Source organism: Mauremys reevesii, linkage group 2 (assembly GCF_016161935.1).
Source record: "Mauremys reevesii isolate NIE-2019 linkage group 2, ASM1616193v1, whole genome shotgun sequence".
Classification (NCBI taxonomy): Eukaryota; Metazoa; Chordata; order Testudines; family Geoemydidae; genus Mauremys; species Mauremys reevesii.
In genome coordinates, this window is record NC_052624.1 from 103,223,000 (window position 1) to 103,240,983 (window position 17,984).

The 17,984-nt window shown below is 40.3% G+C and overlaps 2 protein-coding genes across 4 annotated transcripts in view; one reads left to right on the forward strand and one right to left on the reverse strand.

Moving 5' to 3' along the window:
* LOC120398953 (zona pellucida binding protein) overlaps positions 1–17,984 on the reverse strand; it is a 75,655-nt gene that overhangs the window by 52,502 nt on the left and 5,169 nt on the right. For 2 of the 3 annotated variants that reach the window (XM_039526763.1, XM_039526761.1), the window contains exons 2-3: positions 8,792–8,872; positions 7,168–7,293 (exon numbers count right to left, since the gene is read on the reverse strand). In XM_039526763.1, the coding sequence (XP_039382697.1) occupies positions 7,168–7,293; positions 8,792–8,872 (207 nt within the window). Of the gene's footprint in view, positions 1–7,167; positions 7,294–8,791; positions 8,873–10,861; positions 11,117–17,984 lie in introns of those variants that run through there. The other variant, XM_039526762.1, reaches the window with a different exon arrangement.
* The window catches only part of SPATA48 (spermatogenesis associated 48), a 51,018-nt gene continuing 48,692 nt past the window's right edge, over positions 15,659–17,984 (forward strand). The window contains exon 1 of the mRNA XM_039526760.1: positions 15,659–15,822. Coding sequence (XP_039382694.1) covers positions 15,806–15,822 — 17 coding nt within the window. The 5' untranslated portion in view covers positions 15,659–15,805. The remainder of the gene's footprint in view (positions 15,823–17,984) is intronic.

Genomic DNA, 17,984 nt, shown 5'->3' on the forward strand with positions numbered 1-17,984 from the left:
AGGAACCGCCTGTGCCCTTGCTAGATGGACATATGGAAATAAGCGTCCTTCAAAGTCGAGGGCAGTGTACCAGTCTCCCAGATCAAGGCAGGGGAGGATGGAGGCCAGTGAGACCACGTGAAACTTCAACTTCTTGAGAGATCTGTTGAAGTACTGCAGGTCCAGGAGGGGCCCCTGGCACCCTTTTGCTTTCAGGATTAGGAAGTAACAGGGAGCAGAACCCTTTTCTTCTCATTTCCTGAAGAACCTCCTCCACTGCCTCCAGCTGGAGGAGGTTCTCAATCTCTTGAATGAGGAGTTGCTCATGAGAAGGGTCCCTGAAGAAGGACGTCAAAAGGGGAGGCATCGAGAATTGCAGGATGTAGCCCAGAAATAATTTCTGGCACCCAGAGGTCCGAGGTCATGTGTGACCAGGCCGAATGGTAAGGGCATAGGTAGTTGAGGAAAGCATGAGGCAAATCCGGGAAGTTGACTGGGGTGTTGTTCTTGAGCACACCCTCAAAATGAGTGCTTCTGTCCCCCCATGATGCTTCACCAGGTTGGGTTGTGCAGGTGAGCGAAAGGAAGAAGGGCAGTGAAGACTAAAACTTGTGTCTCTATCCCTTCTTCTTGCAGACCCCTGTCAAGGCTGCCAAGGCCTTAGAGGTGGGGGTGGCCAGAACTGCTTCCTCACCGACTGTGGTGTATGCAGACCCAGTGAGTGGAGGGTGGCCTGAGTGTCCTTTAGTCCATACAGCCTCACATCCATTTGCTGTGAAAAGAGTCCATTCCCATCAAATGGGAGGTGCTGGATGGAGAACTGCATTTTCTGGGACAGGCCCATGGTTTGAAACCAGGAACCACACCTCATGACCACTGCCAATTCAACTGCCCTGCCAGCCACATCCTATGCCATTTGAGGGAGCATCTTGCTACAGCTGTACCCTCCTCAACTAGGGCCCTGAATTCTTGGGCCAAGTCCTGTGGCAAGGACTCCTTGAATTTATGGAGAGAGTCCCATAAGTTAAAGTTATATCTCCCCAAAAGAAAGTGGTGGTTTGCCATCCTGAACTGAAGGTTCGCTGTTGAATAAATTTTCCTTCCAAAAAGGTCCAGGCTCTTGGCCTCCTTATTTTGGGGGTTAGAACTTGTTTGCCCCGTCTGTCTCTCTCATTGGCCGCAGAGATGACCAGCCAGCCTACAGGCGGGTGAGCATACAAGTATTTGAAATCCTTAGTTGGGACAAAATACTTCTTTTCAGCCCTCTTGGAGGTGTGTAGGATGGAAGACGGGGTTTGCCAGAGGACTCTAGCTATTTTCAAGACTCCACTGTGCACCGGTAGCATGACATGTGGTTGAGTAGATGCCAAGAGCACATTAAACAATGTGTATGACTGTTCCACCATCTCCTCCACCTCCAGGCTCAAGTTCGTGGCCACCCTTTGAAGCAAGGCCTGGTGCTCTTTAAAGTCGGCTGGCAGGCTGACATGACAGGGCCCCGCAAACCCCTCATCTGGGGTAGAGGAGCAAGTGCTCACACCTCCTTCCCCACGGGAGATGATGCCCCTACTGTAAATAATCTATTTACAAGACACTAAGAGCTCAAAGAAAGAAGAGAACCGCTAATCACTTGCTAGGCAAGGGAAAAAGGCACTCTGACCAACCGCCACGGGCAGTAAGAAGGAAATGAGAAGGCATAGGGCTGACACTGCCTAATATACTGATGCATGAGCACTGCAGAGGGTGCCACAGCCAACCCTACGAATACTGCTAAGGCAAAAATCTCTAACGACCATGCATGTGAGCGTGCACACATCCTAGAATGGAACTGACATGAGCAAGCACTTGAAGAACTACTTTTGAATATTTAGGGAGAAACTCTTTCAAACAATAGTCAAAATTAAACTCAAAATTAAGATAATGAAAACAGGAGTATAAAGGAGAAAAAAGGAGTTTTGATAGGACAACATAATAAACAAGTTTCATAACTAAAATGTAAGAAAAACAGAAGTTTGGACTCAAATATGAGATAATGAAAGACTAACCAACATTACCAACTAACAAGACAGAGGAGGAAGACGAAGAGTAGAAAAGCGTCAGCCACAATAGGTAATCAATATCACAAAGCTGAAGAAAGTAGCACATCCCATCAACACAGCTTTAAGGATTTCTATAGGCCAATTTATAATCATGTATTTGTGTATATACTAAATTTATCTCTATTTTAGTTGTAAAACTAGCTTTATAAGATTTTTTTACATAGGAATGGCTTTGTTAATAAACAAATTAAAGTAAAAAAGAAAACCCTATATACCATAATCTGTTTATGGGGAAGATTTCAAAATGACAAGCCTGCCACAGAAATATCTCCTGGCACTATCGGTGAACAAATCTCTTGCTTAAGCTAAAAACGATCATCATACAGATACTGAAGGCAAGGGCGGCTCCAGGCCCCAGCACGCCAAGCACGTGCTTGGGGCGGCATGCAGCAGGGGGCGCTCTGCCGGTCGCCGGGAGGGCGGCAGGCGGCTCCGGTGGACCTCCCGCAGACGTGCCTGCGGAGGGTCCGCTGGTCCCGCGGCTTCGGTGGACCTCCAGCAGGCACGCCTGAGGGAGGTCCACCGGAGCCGCGGGACCGGCGACCGGCAGAGCGCCCCCTGCGGCGTGCCGCCGTGCTTGGGGCAGCGAAATGGGTAGAGCCGCCCCTGACTGAAGGTGTACTGAGTTGGGGAGGGGGGCACTGACTTTCATCTAAATCATCAGGTGTTGGTCACCACCGGCCAGTCTTATTAGACTTGATGAACTTATGATCTTACTTGTATGACAAAACTTATGGTTCAGTGTAACTTCAAAGCAAAAAGTAGTGATATTTAAAGACCACTGAAACTGTTAATAATAAACCCTCTTATATTCAAAATATTTTTTCACACTATTACTTCTACTATATAAAGATGTGGAACAGACATTTTGTCAGATACTAGACAAATATGTCCTTGAGAATATTTTGCAGCCAAATTTCTAAAGGTGGTGTATTGCTTCCCTTTCTGTATTCTTCAACAGCAGATAAAAATCAAAATTTACAGGAGAGTAGAAACTTTTTTTCCCTCTGCAGTACAGTCCAACAACACACCTGCCTATGTAAGGCAGATGACTTGTGAGTGTAAAGATAAGGTAATATTCTTCCCTAAAGGGCATGAAAAGATGATTGGATCTTCTGCAAAAACAGGTCATCTGGAGGACAATTTATCAGTCTGGATTTGCAGCATACCTGATCACACAAATATCTGTTAATTTTGGCTTCTCTGAAATACAGAGTAAAAAAAATTCAATGTTTACCATTGCAAATGATAAAAATGTTTCAGGGCTACACAAAATAGTGGAAAGTGAAACAGAAATAGTTTAAAATTGTCAAATTATTTGACAATATTAGAAGAATTTAAAACTCAAATATCATTAAATAGTAAAACCTACTCTATAGTAGTGAATTGATGCCTGCTTATTCCTTGGAAGTATCAGCATAGGAATGTCAGATAACCACTAATTTAATCTGCCCCATATCCCCTGTTTGGGCCTGATTCTTTCAATTATACTTTGCTTTAAAAATCAAATGAGTGTCCCCGGAATTATATTAGTCTAACTCAGTCCAGATTCTGGCCCTCTTCCGTGTGTAGCTATATTCAGCTGTCCCTTCATGCCTCCTGTGCAAATAAGAGGAGGGGGCATTGCTGAGCAAATTATGCTCCAGCAAACTTTGAGTGTTGCATGGTTCCTTGTCATAATGCTTTACCACAAAGTCTGGCAGAGAAAATCCAAAGCAGATGGGAAGGAGGATGGGTAGTGGCGCACACACAGGGATACACATCTCGAAGAACTCCAGTTATTGCACAAGATAAATAACCTCTCCTTCTTTGAGTAGTGTCCCTATGGGAGTTCTATTTTAGTTGACTCCTGAGCAGTATCCTCATAAGGAGGACTGAGTCCAATACTGAAAAGAGATCAGCATTGCCAACAGAAACATCTGATCTAGAGGCATAAACCACAGCATGGTTAGGAGCAAGTATATACTGAAGCTGAAATCTGCAGAGCTGTGACTTAAACAACTGGAACAATCTTGAGTAATGCCAGAGAAGTAGATTGTGACCTTGTGAAATGGGCTAACCCTCTAGAAGGTGGATACTGAATATCGGCAGAATAATAACTAAATAATATATCCAGAGATCAATCTTGAGTCACTGGGGGAGACTGTAGAGGTCTTGGATCTGTTTGCAACTGAAAGTCTGGGAGAGGCGTTCAGAGAGCCTTCTATCTGGACAGAAACACACTGAACACCTTCCTGATGTCCAAAGTATAAAAGGCAGATTCCTGCCTCATCTGTTGTGGTTTCAGGAAAAAAACTGAAAGGTGAATGATCTATTTAATTCAGAAGACACTTTAGGCAGAAACCTGGGATGTTGTCAGAACAGTATCTTTTCCTTGAAGGACACTATAGAAGCAGGACATGCATCTGATGAAGTGAGTACAGGTCTGTCGCATCTTACGTGCATTTAACACGTGCAATTTCAGCTTTACGCGGTCGGCAAAAACAAAAAACAAAAAAGAGAACAACAACAATTTTAATACTGTAACTGTAGTGCGGGCAATTCCGCCCGCCATTCAACTCAATGTAATTTTGACTATAGGTGGTTTTCGCTTTACACGCTAACCGCAGAACAGAACCCTTGTGTAAGATGAGACTCGCCTGTATTCACCCACGAAAGCGTAGGCTCCAATACATCTGTTAGTCTATAAGGTGCCACAGGACTCTCTGTTGCTTTTTGTAAAAGCGGGGTCTGTCATTGAAGGCCCAAGTGCTCTGTGCCTCTGGGCAGATGTGATGGCCATCAAGAAAGCTGTCTTCATGAATAGGTGGAGCAGTGATCATGGAGCAATGGCTGAAAGGGGTGTTTCATAAGGCAAGTAAAAACAAAATTCAAGTTCCATACCAGGATAAGTTCCCTACCTAGTCTGTCAAAAAAGATACATCAGTCCTCTAAGGAATTTTGACGTTGCTGGATAAGCAAACAACACAAACTTTCCACAGCAGAGTAAAAAGCTGTTACAGCCACCAACTGAGCCTTGACAGAACTCATAGCAAGACCTGATCTTTTAATTTCAACAGGTAGTTCCAGGATGATGGAAAGAAAAGAGTGAACAGGAGAGACTAATCAACAGGTACACCAGTGGTGAAATCTCTTCCATTTCTGAAGGTAAGTATTTCATGTAGATGTCTCTTTTCTATTTAAAAGTACCTCTGTTGAGCAAAAGGTGTCTATCCCAAAGAACAGTCAAGGAATCATGCCTGGAGTCAGAGAACTTTGAGGTTGGGGTGAAGAATATGATCAGCATTGTAAGATAACAGATGCCAACAAAGTCTCAGTGGTGGACAAGAAGCAAGTCAAATAAGATAAGGATACCAAACCTGTCTCAGCCAAGTCAGTATAATTAAAAATGACTTCGGCCCTTTCCTGTTCGATCTTATTCAATACCTTCAAAAATAAAGTTGAAATAAGGAAGGCACCCCCAGTGATTAAAGGTCTCATCCCCCTCTAGAGCAAAGTTCCTTGAAATTTGTGTTGGCGGAGGTTGAAAAGAGGTTCAACTTCCAGAAATCCATAATCAGAAATATGATGTTGAGGACTCATAAATCAAACTCTCATTTGTTATTTTGGGAGAAGAACCTGCTGGAGTCGTCAGCTATGGTGTTCTATACACCCAGGAGGTAAGAAGCTGACTATCGGATGACTATGCAGAGAGTTTTATTGCTTCAGCACAAAGTCCTGCCCTGATGATTGATGTAGAATATGCAGGGCAAATAGTAGGTCATAATCTTGATGGATATGGCTCTGATCAGAGGAAGGAAGTGAATGCAAGCATTTCTCATTGCTCAAAGTTCTAAAAGATTGATTTGAAGATGCTTTTCGGACAACCATTTGCCCTGGATTGTGTATGACCCTAGATATGTTTCCCATCCCAAGAGGGATGTGTCTGATCTTATAATGACAGTAAGAGGAGCCTGAGCAAAAGGGAATCCAGCACAGACCCTCTGGTCCTTCCACTAATTGAGTGTTTACAAAATGCAGCTGGTTACAGACACCTGTTTGCCCAGGCTGTGATTGTTCGGTATATATACACATACACTGTCCTAGGCCATCCTTGAAGGCATCAGAGATGTAAGCTTGAACCTTTGTAAACCAACATTCCAGATATCACATGCCCCAGTAGTTGAAGACAATTCCTTACTGAGGTTTGAGGGCTGAGTTGAATCTTTGAGATGAGATTCTTTAGGGTGAGAAATTTGTCAATAGGTAGGTAAGCCCTGCCCATCACCACATCCAAAGAAGCCCCTATGAAATCCATCCGCTGTGCTGATGTCAAAGCGGACTTCAGGATTTAGTTGGCGTGTGTGTGCTCGCTACCTGCACGGATGCCGGAAGTTTTTCCCTCAGTGGTATCCATAGGGGACCAGCTCCGACACCCTTTTGTTCAAGCTCCTCTTACCATCATTATAAGATCAGACACATCCCTCTTAGGCTTTGACACCAGTACAGTGGATAGACTTCATAGGGCTTCTTTGGATGTGGTGATAGGCAGGGCTTACCTACCGACTGACAGATTTCTCACCCTAAAGAATCTTTCAAGGTCTTTCAGGAACCTGATTGTCATCTCATGCAAGAATACTGATCTGCCTTGGATGCAGGGATAGAAGACTGATATGGCCACCAGGTGCACCTTGATCAAAGAGAAGGCCAGGCCCTGGTGCTTTAAGTAAAACACGTAATCCAGAATGGACTGAAGAGACGACTGGGTCAGATTGATATTCTGCTCTAACTCCCAGCAGGAAGCGCTTCCACTTTGCCAGGTATGTCACTTTCATGGAGGGCTTTCTACTTTCCAAAAGAACCCGCTGGACCTGATTAGAGTAAGCATAGCATGGAATGGACACCTAGCATGGAATGGATATGAATAAGCACTCGAAGAAGAAATATTTTTGCCACCCATATTTTGTTACCCATATTTCATTTTTTTAAAAACTTCTTGAGAAGCAGGAACATCACAAATCCTCTAAGTAGTATTCCGTCCCAATTTAAATATCAACACATATACAACCATAGGAAAAATGAAGAATGAAGCAAGAAAACAAATCTCTACCTGCAATAAGGTCACCTCCTGGTCCATGCCATTGGAATACTGGATCTATCAGCTCTGAATTTCGTAGCCGATTTGTTACACACAGAATACGTGGACTGTTGTGATTCAACTTGACATAAATTTTGACTAAAAATACAACATATGGTAATTAGCAAGTTTCTTAGATAACAAATTGTCTGTATAGTCAAGTAAACCAGTAACCACAATTTAAAAATATATGTTTGAAGAATGACCCCAAAATATTGGGATTGGTCCTCTTATCTCCATCATCAGAAGTGAAATGTTAAAGACATTCTTTTTCTGTTCTATGTGAAATCAAATGAAAAGCGTTGAAGATTTGTTCCAGTTCTATTTCATATTCTTCTCTAACATCTAAGTCTCTTCTGCCTGACTTAATTTAATCTAGTTCTCTAAAAGGAACAGTGCACCTCCTAGTGCCCACTAATGACCCTTTTGGAGGAACAGAACATGTTTGCACATCCATCCAATAGGTTCTCACTTGTGGGGTTCTGCAGAGTTTTATTTTGTCTCCCCTAAAGTTCAATCTGTACATAAAGTCAATGTGGGGGGGGGGACAGAGAGTTAGCTTAGAGTCTGGGTAATTTTGCCATTAGTATTCTAATAGGCTCTTGCAGTTCTAGCTGGCCTGTGAAAGTATGGATTGGGGGGCCTTCTTTGTGTCCTTTCAAAAATGTATGTAGAACCATCCATAATTTTAGCAGTAAGAGTCTAAACTCAGGAGAAGATTGGTGTATAGCAAGTACCCAAAATCCTACAAAAAACCTTGAGAAGCTGGTTTCCTGATCTTATGTGGCATGGAATATAAACTTTGTTGTGTGTGCTGAATGAGTACTTCTGTTTCACAAAAAATAAAGATTTAGTTAAGGTATTAAGGCTTGACGTATGTTACAATGAAATCCAGCTAACTCCAAAACACAGTATTACATTTTGTTTACCAAAATTCTATACCTTTTAACCTTTTACCAAATGTCAGGCTGGGAAATTAACAATTAAAGTATCCAGCTAGTTCTCCAGTGCTATATAATTCTTCCATTACTCACTACCTCCCACTTGGCTTACATTACTCACCCAATCTTAAAAGTAATCCTCTAAAATTTGCAAAAGAAAATACAGTCATAGGTCAAAACACAAATTATAGGGAGAATATAAAATCCCATTTCCAATCCAAAGGCACAGGTCTGCATCTGAAGGAGAAAGTCACAATTGTTGTGGGGAAAAAAGCACATTGGCCAAAGAAGGCTAGATTCTAGGATCAATTGAAGGTGACGAAGTACCTCTAAACTACAAATGTCATTAAGGAAGGACGGGCACACCTGCTTCTCAATGGGAACAGGATCCATCCCCATCATACTCCAGATCCTTCCCCACAAAACATATTTCTTTCTTATTTGGATAAAGTATTAGCCAACTCACTCTTATGCAAACCCCTATCTCAGCCAACCAGAAAGGAAGCAACCACACTGCACCATCTGGGTCTGCTAAAAAGGGGATATGGGAGTTGCTTGCTATTAGCATACCAATAGCAAAATAGTGAGCATAGTCCACATAATTATTATTATAACCATCACTAAAAACTAAGGTTTATTATTCCATTTATGAATACCTGGAAATGTGGTTGATCCTACTATTTTCAAATCATTATGATTTGGATTTGCAATTCCTGAGAATCTCCCTGAAGACTGAACTGTCAAAATAAAAAAATTAAAATAAGAATTTAAAATTTATCTGGAAAAGTGAACAGTGAAATATAAGCTGATTTCTAAGCTTTAATAGATGTGTTCTCCTATTATTTGTAGTGGGATAGCACCATTAATACTAGGTGTGGATATAATAATTTTATACAAAAGTACCTCCCATTAAGTCAAATGACTAAGGCACGGATTCATAAAAGTATCCCTATTCTGCACTGCACTAAAGCACATGCTTAACTTCAAGCACAGTCTTAAATATTACACAAGTGTGTAAGTCCTGTCCAGAATACGGATAGATTTAAACATGTGCCTTCCAGAATAGGTCCCTTAATCTGTGTACTGACCATTAATAAAACAAGCTTAACCATATTCATTTTATTACGGTAATCTCATAATTAGAACAATCTGAAATAAAATGTATACATTCCAAATGTAACCATTTTCTATGTATAAGAATCCTGTACACCAAACAGCAACACATAAGAATCAAAGCCTGCTCACCTTACAGCAAACACCCCTTGACTTCTCCAAACAGTAACTTGAATAAATTACTGATCTATATTAAGGCACAATGTAACAGCGTGTATATTATAACCCGCAACTTTGGTTCCTCATCCCAGGCCCCCATTTCTTCAGATCTATGTCCCAATCTTCCCACCACCCCCAGATCCTTTTCCTACCACTCTTGGGAACCAGCATGGGGACCACTGAGAGCACAGGAGACCCAGTCTCGCTGATCTCAGTTCCTGTTCCTGGCACCAGGATAAGCCCTTAATAGTCAGGAGGAGTAACTGCAGGGAAAGCCTTGCTCTGCTTGTTCATCCCTGATCTGGAGCACGCTCGGTACAATCTTCAAAGCATTGTCAAACAGGTTAACTGAGATTCTCTGGGGCCCATAATTTGGCCAAATTTTGTCCAGTTTTCATGGAGATGATCAAGAGTATCCCTGACACAAGGACTATACCCCATGATAAATCTTGAGTCCCTGCTCCAGAGAATGGGGCACTAGAGCATCTCAACTTAACAGTTTTAAGAATTTTTTAACAGAGGCAAAACAATGTATTTTTTTTCACTATTCTTGTTCTAAGAAACGGTTGAGCTATTTTTGCTAAAATTTTCTAAAACAATTCAAGCTAAGGTAGGCATCCGGCATGGAAAATTACAGCCCAACAGTTAAAGATTGGCAAATTTATAAGGAACTGAAAACAGCATCTTATAGTGGAAAATTTTGGGCAATTATAACAATAGGGATCACTACCTACCTACACTGCCTTTAATATACATACATGGCTTTTTTTTTTTGGCAGTAACCACACAATTATAGTGAAGGCATTTTTAGTGTTTGTGGCAACACATTAGATTAAAGACAGGATTTTCTCATGTTTTCACATTCATGGTGACACTACAGGGCAGAATTAAGGATGTTTGAATGCCTTAATATTGTATTTCCATACCTTAACGTGTTTGAAGATCTCTTAAGTATAAGTTTAACTCTCAATTTTCCAAGTTTGTAATGCTTGGTTTGGGGATAAATTACAACAGCACTAGTTTTTTTTTTTTAATTACTAATTATTGTTACATACTCTCAGTCTTACTCCCATTTTACCAGTATTTTATCTTGGAATTTCCTTGGTTTATTTTAAAAAGTTAAAAGCTAATGATACATGAACACTAACTAAGAAACCCAATGAAAATGCTACCATGTGCTATTTCTAGTTATTTAAAAAAAAAAAGAGCATGTACTGTCAACTTTAAATCTTATTTTAATATTTGAGAGCAGATCCACTCATACATCAGAGCAGCACAAAGCAGCCAACCCATTTAAACTGGGTTTACAGCAAATTTGCATCACTGAATGGCACAGAACAGCTGAAGTGTACTGGTTAATCTGGCTATTATCGTGCAATTGACTTACTGGTTATGGGGCAGTACTGTATTAATGAGGCTGACGCTATATGAGGGGGGTGAAGGGTGCCCCATACCTGAATCTCTGTGTCTCCACTTCAAAGGTTCCCACTGTATTAGTATGTCAGAACCCCCAGCAGAGTTGCCTCGATGTGCAGTGGAGCTGTGGCAGCAGTACCTTGAGGAGTTTTCAAATAGTGATGCCAAAGCTAGCATGTGGTCTTGGAACTTTTAAAGAGCAGTGACAGTTGGATCAAAGTAATCTGCCAATAAGAATTCATGACACATGACCCCAGTCTATCCCATACCACCGACTCCTTACAATCAAAATAACCATTGCATGCAAATTAGCTGTAGAAGGATGGTGATGGTGTGAGATACTTCTGATGTAACAATGGCCCATTTAAGAGTTACCTGAACTGTTGACCTGACCCCATATGCTCTGGAGATATTTAAGAGTAGGTTGGATAAATGTCTATCAGGGATGGTCTAGACAGTATTTGGTCCTGCCAGGAGGACTCGATGACCTCGCGAGGTCCCTTCCAGCCCTAGAATCTATGAATCTATAAGGCAGTGGCTGATATGCTGTATTGTATTTATACATATGAAGGTTGAATACATGGATTTAAGTGCAAAATAGAACTCAATCTTAATTATGGAGTTGCAACTGGTGACAGTATAATATCTAGATAGAGATGTGTTACAAAACAAGCAGCTCTTACAACTACTGAGTGAGCTACAATTTAGTATCTACTGCATTTTGTATGTTTAAATACTCAAACATAAGGTTGCAACCATTGCATTAAATTTAATTGAGTCCTTATAGTAAACCAATGCGTTCTTAACTCTGAATTTCCCCCTTAGAATTAGAATCAGACTTTTAAAGTTATTTTAACCTGTGTTTGCTGCATATTCAAGCAGATATAAAGCAAGTAGGGCTGTCGATTAATCAGTTAACTCACACGATTAACTCAAAAAAATTAACTTCAAACAAAAAATTAATCACAATTAATCACACTGTTAAACAATAGAATATCAATTGAAATTTATTAAATATTTTGGACGTTTTTCTACATTTTCAAATATATTGCTTTCTATTACAACACAGAATACAAAGTGTACGGTACTTTGTACTTTTTATTGTAGTTTTTGCTACAAATATTTGCTCTGTAAAAATGATAAACAAAAGAAATAGTATTTCAATTCACCTCATATATGTAGTGCAATCTCTATTGTGAAAGTGTAACTTACAAATTGTCAAAATAAAAAAATTAAAATAAGAATTTAAAATTTATCTGGAAAAGTGAACAGTTAATTATTTACTGGCTTCCACAAAATGTAGATTTTTTTTTGTGTAATTGCACTCAAAAACAAAACAAAACAATGTAAAACTTTAGAGCCTACAAGTCCACTCAGTCCTACTACTTATTCAGTCAATCGCTAAAACAAACAAGTTTGTTTACATTTACAGGAAATACTGCTGCCTGCTTCTTATTTACAATGTCACCTGAAAGTGAGAACAGGCATTGCATGGCACTTTTGTAGGCGGCATTGCAAAGTATATACGTGCCAGATATGCTAAACATTACTATGCCCCTTCATGCTTCAGCCGCCATTCCATATGTAACCCTTTGGGGTCTAGAGAGCATGGCCCCTTTAAATCTTTTTCCCAAGGGGGAGGGGGAGAGTAAGAAAAAGGAGGGAAACTCCAGGGGGCAGGGCTGGAGCTGGAGGGAGAGAGAGGAGAGCAACATGGCTGGCCCTGGGGAAGGAAGCAGAGAGAACCTGCTGGAGGCCTGAGGAGGACAAGCCTGATCGGGGACAGCCCAGGACAGGAGCCAGGAGAAGTCCTGTGCCGGGGGGAATCGCCCGAGAAGGACAGGCCAGAGCTGGACCCAGTATCACGGCTGCCCGGAGCTGCCTGGGGCTGTGAGTACTGGGGCTTGTGACTCCGCACTGGAAATAAGGAGGGAGGCTGTTAGATAGTTAAGTGGGGAGGTGGCCGCTCTGTGGGGCTTTGCAGAGAGCGGCAGAAGAGGCACCGGAGGGGTTTCCTGGGGAGAGTTCACTGGCGCTGAAGACGACCAGGAGCACCCAAGACTCACCACCGGACTGGAACTTTGCTCAGGCCTCCTGAACACTGTGTACAGACACATTGCTCGGTATCTGCCCTGTCAGACTGTGCTACCACTGGGTCCGTGGGGCCTTGGTTTGAATGCAGCCTGTTTTACTGCTCCCCCTATATTTCCCCTTGTTGTTTTTCTCCTCCCAGCCCTCTGTAAATAAATATCTCCCTTTGTTATATAGACTGTGCTTTTCCTGTGGGTGGGTGTGTTCACTCTGGGGGTTGGAACAGGTGCCCCTGGGGTGGAAGGGATTTCTCCTGCTGCATTCCTGCACGCGCTGTCTCTTGGCCAGAGCTGCCTGCAGAGCAGACTCCATCTTGGCCACGAGGGCGCTAAAGTTACACATAGGTCATGCTTCCATGCTGGTGATGTTCATTAAAAAATATAGTGTGTTAATTAAATTTGTGACTGAACTTCTTCGGGGAGAATTTTATGTCTCCTGTTCTGTTTTACCCGCATTCTGCCATATATTTCATGTTATAGCAGTCTTGGTTGATGACCCAGCACATTTGTCAAAATAAAAAAATTAAAATAAGAATTTAAAATTTATCTGGAAAAGTGAACAGTTAATTATTTACTGGCTTCCACAAAATGTAGATTTTTTTTTGTGTAATTGCACTCAAAAACAAAACAAAACAATGTAAAACTTTAGAGCCTACAAGTCCACTCAGTCCTACTACTTATTCAGTCAATCGCTAAAACAAACAAGTTTGTTTACATTTACAGGAAATACTGCTGCCTGCTTCTTATTTACAATGTCACCTGAAAGTGAGAACAGGCATTGCATGGCACTTTTGTAGGCGGCATTGCAAAGTATATACGTGCCAGATATGCTAAACATTACTATGCCCCTTCATGCTTCAGCCGCCATTCCATAGGTCATGCTTCCATGCTGGTGATGTTCATTAAAAAATATAGTGTGTTAATTAAATTTGTGACTGAACTTCTTCGGGGAGAATTTTATGTCTCCTGTTCTGTTTTACCCGCATTCTGCCATATATTTCATGTTATAGCAGTCTTGGTTGATGACCCAGCACATTTAATTTTCGAACACTGTCACTACATATTTGACATAACACAAAGAAGGTACCAATGTGAGATTTCTAAAAACAGCTACAGCACTCAACCCAAGGTTTAAGAATCTGAAGTGCCTTCCAAAATCTGAGAGGGGTGAGGTGTGGAGCATGCTTTCAGAAGTCTTAAAAGAGCAACACTCCGATGCAAAAACTACAGAACCCAAACCACCAAAAAAGAAAATCAACCTTCTGCTGGTGGCATCTGACTCAGACAATGAAAATGAACATGCATCAGTCTGCTCTGCTTTTGATAGTTATTGAGCAGAACCCGTCATCAGCATGGACACATGTATTCTGGAATGGTAGTTGAAGCATGAAGGAACATATGAATCTTTAGCACATCTGGCATGTAACCGGCATCACAAGATATTTACAACAGTGCCATGCAGACGCCTGTTCTCACTTTCAGGTGACATTGTAAACAAGAAGCAGGTAGCATTACCTCCTGCAACTGTAACCAAACTTGTTTGTCTGAGCGATTGGCTCAAGCAGAACCGAAGGGACATGTAGGCTCTAAACTCTGACATTGTTTTATTTTTAATGCAATTTTTTTTGTACAGAATTCTACTTTTATAAGTTCAACTTTCATGATAAAGAGATTGCACTACAGTACTTATATTAGGTGAATTGACATATACTATTTGTTTTGGTTTTTACAGTGCAAATATTTGTAATAAAAGATAAATATAAAGTGAGCACTGTACACTTTGTATTCGGTGTTGTAATTGAAATCAATATATTTGAAAATGTATAACACATCCAAAATATTTAAATAAATGGTATTCTATTATTAACAGTGCAATTAATTGTGCAATTGTTTTAATCGCGCAATTAATCACATTTAATTTTTTTAATTGCTTGACAGCCCTAAAAGCAAGTTTTATGAGAAACAATAAGGTTTGATAGAAATATAAAACTTCTGAAGGAAAGACAAAAAAATGAAGTTAGTCATTCTAGTACAAGTCAGAGAAGCCTTTCTGTTGTACACCTGCTGGAGTCAGAAATAAGCGAGGGTCCATGGTGAACATCCATTGTTTGGAAACAACATATACTTACATCAGTGTAGGGTTATGTATATAGTTTTAAATTCAGCAGATTACTTAGAAACTTGTAAGAGAAGCTATATAAATTAAGAAATAAGAATACTTAACAATTAGAAGTTTAGCAAAAATACTGAAAATTTGAATACATCATTAATATAAATATTAATACAATTTTATCAAAATTATCCAAAGTAATTATAGTTTGGGCACAAATAATTTGCTGCTAAGAACAATCAGTTGAACTAATCATACAATTTTTTTTTAATTTTTTTTTGCAGTGTTGATCCCAAGAAGAGAGACATAAAGTGAGTGAGATAACATCTTTTACTGGACAAACTTCCATCAACAGAGAAGTTGTTCCAATAGAAAATATTACCTTACCCACCTTCTGTATCTCATAATATTTTAAGAAGACATTGTACAATGCAACATTTGACAGTACAGATTAACAACATGTACCAGTTCATTCTCCTATAGTCTCAAAGTAAAAGCAATGATGAATAAATTGATTACTCTGTAGGAAGACAGACAGATGTGGAATGTACTTGTCTGGGATATAGGAGATTTGGGTACAATTCCCAGCTCTACCATAGGTTTCCTGATAATGGGCAAATAACTTCATCTCTGTCCCTCAGATCTCCATCTGTAGAATATGGCTAATAATACTTCATCACATAAGGTTGCTGTGAAGATAAATACTTGGGAGCAACTCAGATTTTGCCATGATGGGAGTCAGATAAGTATGTGAGATATCATCTTTCAACAAATCTGTCTGTATGTGTCATCTCAGAAGGTAAGCACAAGCACAACTCTCCATAGAGATATGTTCAGGCAGTAGAAAGCAACAATCTGTCTCCTTTTGGAATCTGTCATTCAAAAATGCAGTCATAGCCATCACAGAGTAGCCATTCCTGATGAACTTCTGTGATTAAGAGTTTCATTAATTTTGCAATAGTTCTTTATATTTTGTCACTTTCACACTTTGCTTGAAAGAGTCACCAATACATTTCCCTTCTCTCAAAAAGACATCCTGAAGGATTTCAGACTTTTTACACCACTGTTAACTTTAGGTCTCTTAGAATACTGTTGCACATATATAAGAGCTGAATTCAATCTTCTCCTTAAAACATGGACCTCCAAAGAACAGACGACCAGATTCTCAGATAATGTAAATAAGAACAAGTGCCTTGACTTCAATGGAGCTATGCTAGTTTACATCAATTCATAATCTGACCCAAGGACTACACTGATTTTTCTGAACTCCTTTTGCCTATACTATATAATGCATAATTTGGCTGGGACAGATTAAGAACATTTTATGGACTGACACGGGTTAATTTATAGGCCATGACTAAACTTTTTAATGTTGATTTAGGTAGAGCAGTAGAATATAAAGTAGGAATGGATAAATCCAGGGTTTTTATTTGTTTTTTTTTCTTTCCTCTTGAACAGCAGGTCTGGATCTAAATACCACAATATCTTGACATCACTGGGCTACCTTGCACAACAGGACGAACATAAAAAATTATAAGCAGCTAAAAACAGGATTATAACTGAAACACTCAGGCAAACTTCACTATAGCAAGGGCCCTATCAAATTTACGGCTATGAAAAATGCGTTATGAACTGTGAAATCTGGTCTTTTATATACTTTTACCCTATGCTATACAGATTTCACAGGGGAAACCAGCATTTCTCAAACTGGAGGTCCCGACCCAAAGCCGGGGGGGGGGGGTCGCAAGATTATTGCGGGTGGGAGGGGGTTTTGTGGTATTGCCACCCTTACTTCTGTGCTGCCTACAGAGCTGGATGGCCGGAGAGTGGCAGGTGCTGGCCAGGTACCAGATCTGAAGGCAGAGCAGCGCAAAAGTAAGGATGGCATGATATGGTATTGCCACTCTTACTTCTGCACTGCTGCTGGAGTCACCACCGCTCTCTGGCCACCCAGCCATGAAGGTAGCACTGCTGCCAGCAGCAGTTCAGAAGTAAGGGGTAGCAATACCATGACCTCCCCCTACATAATCTTACAACCCACGCCCACAAACGCCCACACCCTCTACAGTTACAACACTGTGAAATTTCAGGTTTAAATACCTAAAATCATGAAATTTATCATTTTTTAAATCATATGACCATGAAATTGACCAAAATGGACTGTGAATTGGTAGGGCCTTAACTACAGTGAATACTCCTAATATAATTACACATACACACATTTTTCTTTAAGCAAGCTCTATGGGCAAGTTAGAGATTAGTTCCAATAACACAATAATACCATACTAGCAATAGGGAAAGCTACTAGCAGAGCAGAATCTTGGAGGTAATCACTTTCTCTTTTGTTTGCTTTCTATGGTTGTATGAGAACATTATCCAAAAAGTTTTCACTTTTAATTTTCAATGCTGACTAATTTATTAACTTGATATTCAAACTTATTGATAAACTGACAACTATTCACAGAACTCTACTGAAAGAGCTTCTTAACAATGCTTAAAATTACAATATATATTTTTTTCCAAGGATTCTTCTTTGTCCCTGTCAGAACTCAGAAAACGAACACACACACACACACACACACAAAATCATCTTAGATCTATATCTCCAAGCACCACCTTTGCCAGTCTGGACAAACAAGATATTGGAACCAAACTAGAGTCCTTCATATGATAGTGCAAAGCAAAATAACACAACAATCCCAGAGTGAAAGAAAAGTCTCACATATTTGTGAAAAGCCACTAGAACTCATTTAGATGTTTCATTGCATATGTGCAGCTAAAAAGGTGGAAACTGACAACCTGAAAACAGATGTATAATATTGATAGGGGGATTTTCTTGCTGTACTTGACAGATACAATCCTGGGGAGAATATTTTACATTAATATCTTATGCCCAAAGATGGAGCTCTTGAACCACTAATATAAAAAAAAATTGAAAAAAGTAGAAGTTATGCAGTGGTG